We start from the raw sequence: 8,493 nt of genomic DNA, 5'->3' as shown, positions 1-8,493 counted from the left end.
ATCGGCAGTACTTTTGATGTTTTATTCGTACTGTAGGCTGTAGCAGATAAAGTGGTGTCAATCTGTTTGGCTTTACACTGTCCCAGCGGTAAACTGTTCGATCGTGATATTACGGTTGAACGTGCACTTGTGGGGGCAGGTAGCATGGGATCTTGTAATGCTTCGTTCACAAGCAAGGGTGTTGAAAAAAAAAGACGGCTCACATGTTGCAGATTTTGCTTTTGCATCCAGGGACAGATAGGGTAGGAATAAACAAGATGCCAAAAACTTTATACTCTGTAGAGTTTTTTTTTTTCCATTGCTACCATAGGACATGTTTAAGCGGAACAAAAGCCTTTTCGAGAACCATAGGGCATGTTTGGTTCATGCTGTGTTTAGCCCCACCAAATAGGAATCCTTGATACCTTTGGCTCATTGCCCAAGCTAGCCTTGCCAAAAAAAAAAAAATTGGTAGCTTGAACCAAACATAGGGTAAGGGCACGTACAATTTGGTGATATCAGTCTTTCCTTAGGTATGTCACGTTAGATTTTTACTTAGTTGGAGAAGAGAGAATAAAGAGAGACAAGGTTGTCTTCCCTTAGCTAGGGGATCATCTCTTAGAAAATAAGGGAAAACTATTTTCTCCATTGTATCACATATGTCTTCCCTTAGCAACAAATTTTCTACCAAAATTTAATTATTAATATTAATTGCTAGATATTACATAATGCACTGTATTACTTATATCTAATATCTTCTCTGATGTGGTGGGGTAAAGAAAGGCATGACTTCTCTACCATTGTACATGCCCTAAAAGTGTACTGAACTACCCAATAATTGATCAAGTGTGGACACACGATCTCTTATCCAAAAATTAATAAGCCAAATCTTGCCAACATTTGGCAGGGTTAAACACGGCATGAACCAAACATATCAACTCCACCAGGTACCGAGTATCCCATTGGTTTGGAAACTACCTAGACTCCTTTGTTGTCTTTATTTGGAAACAGTGTCCTTTGTCTTTCTTGCATTCCAAATTCAAAGATACCAAACGGGTCTCTTTCATCAGCACCGCAATGGAAAACTCCCAGTCCCGGTGGGCCACGAACGACTCAAAGGCCGATCACCATCCCAAAACTCACCGCGAAGCCCACCCGCACCGACTTGTCAACGTGCCCGCGCCGGCCTCGCCGGCTTCGCGGCCCATGTAGAACCTTCGAGAACCACTCCCTCGACCCACATAAATAGGCTCCCACCCCCCGCGATCCCTCGTCCTCTCAAAACCCCTCCCTAACCCTAGCCGCCTCCTGCACGCTTCTCCTCCCCTTCGAGCCGAGCAGCTCAGGACCGCAGCCATGGCGTCGGAGACCGAGACCTTCGCCTTCCAGGCCGAGATCAACCAGCTCCTCTCCCTCATCATCAACACCTTCTACTCCAACAAGGAGATCTTCCTCCGCGAGCTCATCTCCAACTCATCCGATGTAAGCGCCCCTCAAATCCCCCCTCCCCTCTCTCTACCCGTGATCCGCGAGCTCGATGCCATCTGATCCCGCCCTAGGCTTCCTACTTCAATCTACACTTGATTTTCGCATCTACCGAGCTAGATCCGTTGACCCGCGGCGGCGTGTACAGATCTGCGTTCCTGGGCTGACCTTACCCGTGTGATCCTCGCAGGCGCTGGACAAGATCAGGTTCGAGAGCCTCACGGACAAGAGCAAGCTGGACGCGCAGCCGGAGCTCTTCATCCACATCGTGCCCGACAAGGCCAGCAGCACGCTCACCATCATCGACAGCGGCATCGGCATGACCAAGTCGGACCTCGTCAACAACCTCGGCACCATCGCCAGGTCCGGCACCAAGGAGTTCATGGAGGCGCTCGCCGCCGGCGCCGACGTGTCCATGATTGGCCAGTTCGGCGTGGGCTTCTACTCGGCCTACCTCGTGGCCGAGAGGGTCGTCGTCACCACCAAGCACAACGACGACGAGCAGTACATCTGGGAGTCGCAGGCCGGTGGGTCCTTCACAGTTGCCCGTGATACCACTGGGGAGCAGCTCGGCAGGGGGACCAAGATGGTCCTCTACCTCAAGGACGACCAGGTATCAAGTCAAAGCCTACTTATATACTGTGATTGACTCCCATGCGTTGATGTGATGTTTCTCCATAGTTTAACTGCATGAAACAGCTTTAGATTTGATTATGCTTGATCTGAACAGTATGGATTTGTGCTGCGTGTATATATCCCTGTTTTTGATTATGGTAGAGAATTCTGGTGGTCACTGCATCCAAGGATGTACACGTCCCAAATTATGTGTTTAGCTTAGTGTAATGTCAGCAACTTGCTAGTTTTTTATTTTCTTGTCGAATGCTAGTTTGATTGTCTTGTCAATATTAGTTGACTGCAATGGAGTTCTGAATGTAGCACTGTTCAATAAGTAACTTATTTGTGGAATAGACTCTTAAGTTGTGGAATAGTAGTACCTAAGATGTGGTTGGCATCACAAAATTTTGTATTGACCTTACTAGCCTAGTCTACTAACTTATTTTAGGCTTTTGACATCCCTTAACCACAGTCTAAGCTCTGCCAGGCTAAGAACTGTAAATGCTGTTTGGATCTGTGTTTGAATTAAAAAGGCATCCAACTTTACTTGGCAAAACTAATGTAGTTTGTCATAGAACCCCCATATTGCTTTGTATTTATGACATGATTTATAGAATTGGTTATATGCTCTGATAAACTGTTTTATTTTAGCATAATTCACCAACAGCTAGTTCTGCTTCTGTAACTTCTGTAGTAATCAATTATTGTTGCAAATGAATTTCCAGTTGACCTATAATTGTTACACATTTACAAATTCCTTAAAATTGCGGTTGTTGTAGTCTACATATCTAGACTGAACATTCTTCATTTTGTCAGTTTAAATTTTTGTTTCTGCTTGTCTCGTAATGATTTCTGCTTCATAAGTTCACTTGATTTCGTCCTGTTCTCATGATGAGTGTTATACTAGTTTGGGTATCTGTTTTTCGTTCTGTTCTTGTTCTGATATAGCAACATATACTTTCAGATGGAGTACCTTGAGGAGCGCCGCATCAAGGATCTGATCAAGAAGCATTCCGAGTTCATCAGCTACCCCATCTCCCTGTGGACTGAGAAGACCACCGAGAAGGAAATTTCTGATGATGAGGATGAGGAGGAGAAGAAGGATACTGAGGAGGGCAAGGTTGAGGATGTTGATGAGGAGAAGGAGGAAAAGGAAAAGAAGAAGAAGAAGATCAAGGAAGTCTCACACGAGTGGTCCTTGGTCAACAAGCAGAAGCCTATCTGGATGAGGAAGCCAGAGGAGATCAACAAGGAAGAGTATGCTGCTTTCTACAAGAGCTTGACCAATGACTGGGAGGAGCATTTGGCTGTCAAGCACTTCTCTGTGGAGGGTCAGCTTGAGTTCAAGGCTGTCCTGTTTGTGCCCAAGAGGGCCCCCTTTGACCTCTTTGACAACAAGAAGAAGGCCAACAACATCAAGCTGTACGTGCGCCGTGTCTTCATCATGGACAACTGTGAGGAGCTGATCCCTGAGTACCTGAGCTTTGTCAAGGGTATTGTTGACTCTGAGGACCTTCCCCTCAACATCTCCCGTGAGACTCTCCAGCAGAACAAGATCCTTAAGGTGATCAGGAAGAACCTTGTCAAGAAGTGCATTGAGCTCTTCTTTGAGATTGCTGAGAACAAGGAGGACTACAACAAGTTCTACGAGGCCTTCTCCAAGAACCTCAAGCTCGGAATCCATGAGGACTCCCAGAACAGGACCAAGATTGCTGAGCTTCTGAGGTACCACTCTACCAAGAGCGGTGATGAGCTCACCAGCCTCAAGGACTACGTCACCAGGATGAAGGAAGGCCAGAGCGAGATCTACTACATCACTGGTGAGAGCAAGAAGGCAGTTGAGAACTCTCCGTTCCTTGAGAAGCTGAGGAAGAAGGGCTATGAGGTCATCTACATGGTTGACGCCATTGATGAGTATGCCATTGGTCAGCTCAAGGAGTTTGAGGGCAAGAAGCTTGTTTCTGCCACCAAGGAGGGCCTCAAGCTTGATGAGAGCGAGGACGAGAAGAAGAAGCAGGAGGAGCTCAAGGAGAAGTTCGAGGGGCTCTGCAAGGTCATCAAGGAGGTGCTCGGTGACAAGGTTGAGAAGGTTATCGTCTCTGACCGTGTTGTGGACTCGCCGTGCTGCCTTGTGACAGGTGAGTATGGTTGGACAGCCAACATGGAGAGGATCATGAAGGCCCAGGCCCTGAGGGACTCTAGCATGGCTGGCTACATGTCCAGCAAGAAGACCATGGAGATTAACCCTGAGAACGCCATCATGGATGAGCTCCGCAAGCGCGCCGATGCTGACAAGAATGACAAGTCTGTCAAGGACCTGGTGATGCTTCTCTTCGAGACCTCCCTGCTCACCTCCGGCTTCAGCCTGGAAGACCCCAACACCTTCGGCACCAGGATCCACCGCATGCTCAAGCTTGGCCTGAGCATTGATGAGGACGAGGAGGCCACTGAGAACGACACCGACATGCCTCCCCTGGAGGACGATGCCGGTGAGAGCAAGATGGAGGAGGTCGACTAAGCTCCACGGCAGTCTTCTGCACCTGCACCACCGCCTAGTTTACATTTAGTGTCTTCTTGACTGCTGTTGGATGGTTTTGGCACGTTAGTTGTATCGGTTTTGTCTTTTGGCTAACCAAACAGTAAGCGCGGTTAGCTATATTGTGCTACTTTCTGGAACAGTTCGTCGTTATTGTTACCCTCTATGTTTAGCTATTTCTATATTATTATCTGCAATCCCTGTGCTGCTATTTTGCTCGTTTTTACTCTTGTTCAAACTTCTGCTTTAGTATGTTGCTTGTTTACTTTGCAGCTGCTTTGTACATGCTGATTATGCTTGTTTCCTTAAGTTCCTTTTCTATTCGATATTGCATCACTTCTGGATTGCTGTACTTTGACAAAACAAACTCAGATTTTGGAGATTGTCGGTTGGATTGTTAAACGTTGGGGGGATAAGTTGATTGATGATACAGCTGTGGGAGATGATTAAGGAATCGTGTACATCTCTGGTGCTCGATGTGGTGTTACCGATTTTTTATAAGTAATATGTTCTATTGGTATAAGAAAAATAAAGTACGATATTATAACATCGAATACTCTGTTTTTGAATGCCTGGCATTGCGTTCATTTCGTAGTGTGTGATTTTGGGTCCGCCGATTTTGCGGCACTCTTGTAAAAAGAGATAAACACGAGAGTGGCAACATGTAGCCTGGCTTCAAAAATTTAAAACTTCAAAAAACTACTAGAGAGAAACCAGAGATTGAGTCGCTTTGAAAAATTTAAAACTTCAAAAAACTACTAGAGTGAAAATAGATGTTGATAGAATCTGTCCGGTATTTATAGGAGCCCAATAGGTGCTTTGCATTGTCAGTTACAATATTTGCATCGCTTTGAAAGATGCGACGGACACATCGTTTGGATGAGTTCTAACTGCTAGGTAGTTATCTATGGAAATCCTAATTGTCTAATTAGCTTAATTATGATGCTAATTTATTCCTAACACTTTCCCTTGGACAGATGATTTCTTCGAAATCTTCTACGTTCAAAATTCTCCACAGTGTCTCTTAAAAACTTGATCTTCGACGTTGATCTTGAAAACTTGATCTTGTAAAATATATGTCTTCCAAAATCCGATGGAAAAAATATAAAGATAATATAGGAATTCGATATGCCGTTAGTATAGTAATTGTAAATCCGTTGGAGAACTCATAAGAAAAGAGTATACTGTAATATATTATTATCGGATGATAAATACTAAGTTTAGTCATTTCTCCCTGGGCAACTGTCTTGATTCTTGGTCCTGATGTTCCAGGAAAATGGTGGCGCTGCACACGACGGTGAACATGGTGGCAGTGCTGGCGGTGGTTGTGGCGGCGACGGTGAGGGGCACCAAGCACTGCCATTCGGTGGCAGATGTCACCATTCCTGTTCTAGCGACGCTGAAAGCGCCGACCAAAGTTCCAGCGACGTGCAACGGCAAGTCTGAAGGTCCGGTGACGAAAAATGGGAGCGGTCATACTCCCTGGCGACAAAGCGTGCAAAAGAAAAAGCAAGTTCCGGCAGTGGCAGGAAAGCCATCATTTCTTTCTCACCTTTCTCTGTTCTCTCTCCTGTAGCCTACTCTCTCTAAAGCGATGCGTGCGGATAACGTAGAGAGAAACCAGAGATCGAGTGAAAATGAATGTCTTTATTGATAGAATATGTTGGGTATTTATAAGGGTTCAATAGGTGCTTTACATTGTCAGTTACAACATTTGCGTCGCTTTGAAAGGATGCGACGACGGTTTCATGTACACGGTGCTTGGACAACGCTAGAGTTTTAACTGCTAGGTAGTTATCCTAATGGAATCCTAACTACCTAATTAGCTTAATTATGACGCTAATTTATTCCTAACAACTACAAACTGAATTCTAGATGTAGACAACGATTCATTCCATCGCTGTGCCAAAATCCAGTGTGAGATAATCTGTATTCCGGGCAGTGCAAAATTAATGAAATTGTAGATCTCTATCTCTATCTCTACTACTATAGTACACGAGTTTTGAAAGAGGGATTTACAGTGTTCCCGCCAAAGCACAACTCTGACTGATATCAACCGTTGGTTCTACAAATCGAACGGACCAAACAGGAGCGAATCCAAGCAAAACTAGCCGTTGATTTAGGTACATCGACGGCTCACGCGTTATTAGCGCTCGTTCAGGCCCCTTCTGGATGCTTCTCGACCGAGTAAGCGCCTCGACGGTTTTCTGAACTTTCTCGGGCCTTCGCCTCGCCCCTCCTCCTCTCTCTCTCCGAGCATGCAGTCGGGGGCTCAACCCCGACGCTCGCTTGCCTTCTTCCCAGGAAACCAGGAGTCCAGGAATCTCAACGCTCCTACCCAGTCCTGGCACATATACGTTTTGCTCCCAGATCGAGATCTCCCCATGTCCCAAGATCACCTCCTGAAATTCATCGCTCACATGATGCGGACGTCTCCCTGCAGAAGCAGAATGTGGCTTTATCGCGAATCATCCATGCTCCTCACCCCTGCTTCCCATGCTGATCCGCTCTTCCCGCTTCTCTGGCGTTCGAGGAGGAAGAGGCATGGTGACAGATTGAAGGCCTCGCAGCACCCTGTTCTACAGATAGGAGCAGGTTTACGTGGGTCAATCACCCTGCTTGCAGTAATTTCTGTATGTTCTTGACGAACAGTAATTATAGAATCTCCTGGAAACTGTGGAAGAACTTGTAACACCTGAAGTTAGAGGTTTCAAGTGGTAAAAATGAAGTCCTTTCAAAGACGCCTTTTTAATCAAAAGGGAAACATGATGTGCGTGTAATCTGTAATCAAGCTCTTAAATGTAGAATTCAACCTCTCCACAACAAAAATAATTGTGTTGGACATATGTGTTTGGTTCACTCTATTTACTAGCCGGCAAATATACGTTTTCACAACATGTTTAACTAATTATAATAATGTATGGTTTAAAATCCAGCAGCACCACTGGTCCTGGTACCATTAAGAGTTGAGGCAGAGCTCCTTTTATGTCAGTAACAAAACAACAGTTAGTAAGTACAATAACATGTGAGTGGTGTTTTGGAACATGGGTTCATATGATCCCATTATTTTAAAATGTATCTTAGATATATTTTGAAACATCAAAAAATTGAAATGAAAAATTCGCACGTACATCTTCACGTGCTACACGTTTATAAAGTTGTTTCATGAAAATTCGACTTATCTTGTGACGTGTGTAAAAAAGAAAAAAATCGATGCTAAAAATAAGGCTTGTCACAACATAATTTTTCTCTTTTTTATATAGAACACAAAGAATACTGTTTTTTTCTCGAACCTTGACGAACACACATATATTATGCAGATGTACATGTAGAATTTTTGTAATTTTTTTTCTACATTTCGAAATATATTTTCTTTGCAGAGGGAGCATACGCACTCGGGAGCCAAGTTGAATTTCCGAAATAACATTCTCATGTTTGTTAAATAGCATTTCATACATTCTACACGTGCATGGCACGTGCCTTTTACTAGTCTGAAATAGTGAACAATGCAACTTTTCAAATGTCCAACATTCTCTTAGCCTAAAATACTGAGTATTTTTATTTGAAATTTTGCAGATTTGTAGAATATGTCATTTTTCTCCAGATTTTTTTGAAACTTTAAATTGTCCTTTCCGAATTTTGTAAAATGTCATGCTACATGTAGCACGGGCACCATTTGTGGTTTCTGGGATAAACACCACAATTAGACCATCCTCTCTTTTATAGACGTTGGCTGTTCAAAGCCTAGATTTAAAGGGCACGATTTATTTCAAATATATGATATTTGCCAGAGTTATTTTGAATTCGAAAGCATGAATCAATACTGGAAACCGCAAGGTACAGTAGCCGGCAAATTTTCCGGGTTTGCAGAATGTGAA

The 8,493-nt window shown here is 44.2% G+C and overlaps 1 protein-coding gene across 1 annotated transcript; it reads left to right on the top strand.

Moving 5' to 3' along the window:
• The first annotated feature begins 1,243 nt into the window (after positions 1-1,243).
• On the top strand, positions 1,244-4,812 carry LOC127302042 (heat shock protein 81-3). The gene is made up of 3 exons (XM_051332384.2): positions 1,244-1,461; positions 1,655-2,077; positions 3,044-4,812. Exons 1-3 carry the CDS (start codon positions 1,336-1,338, stop codon positions 4,595-4,597), a joined length of 2,103 nt encoding a protein of 700 aa, XP_051188344.1. The 5' UTR covers positions 1,244-1,335; the 3' UTR covers positions 4,598-4,812.
• The last annotated feature ends 3,681 nt before the right edge of the window (positions 4,813-8,493 follow it).

Source organism: Lolium perenne, chromosome 5 (genome assembly GCF_019359855.2).
Source record: "Lolium perenne isolate Kyuss_39 chromosome 5, Kyuss_2.0, whole genome shotgun sequence".
NCBI classification, from domain to species: Eukaryota; Viridiplantae; Streptophyta; class Magnoliopsida; order Poales; family Poaceae; genus Lolium; species Lolium perenne.
The sequence above is the reverse complement of the archived record's forward strand: the minus strand, read 5'-3'. Positions and strand labels throughout refer to the sequence as shown.

Coding starts and splice junctions, on each gene's coding strand:
- LOC127302042 (XM_051332384.2), top strand. CDS start 1,336: ATGGCGTCGGAGACCGAGACCTTCGCCTTCCAGGCCGAGATCAACCAG. Junction 1,462..1,654: donor TCATCTCCAACTCATCCGAT/GTAAGCGCCCCT, acceptor TGATCCTCGCAG/GCGCTGGACAAGATCAGGTT. Junction 2,078..3,043: donor TCTACCTCAAGGACGACCAG/GTATCAAGTCAA, acceptor ATATACTTTCAG/ATGGAGTACCTTGAGGAGCG.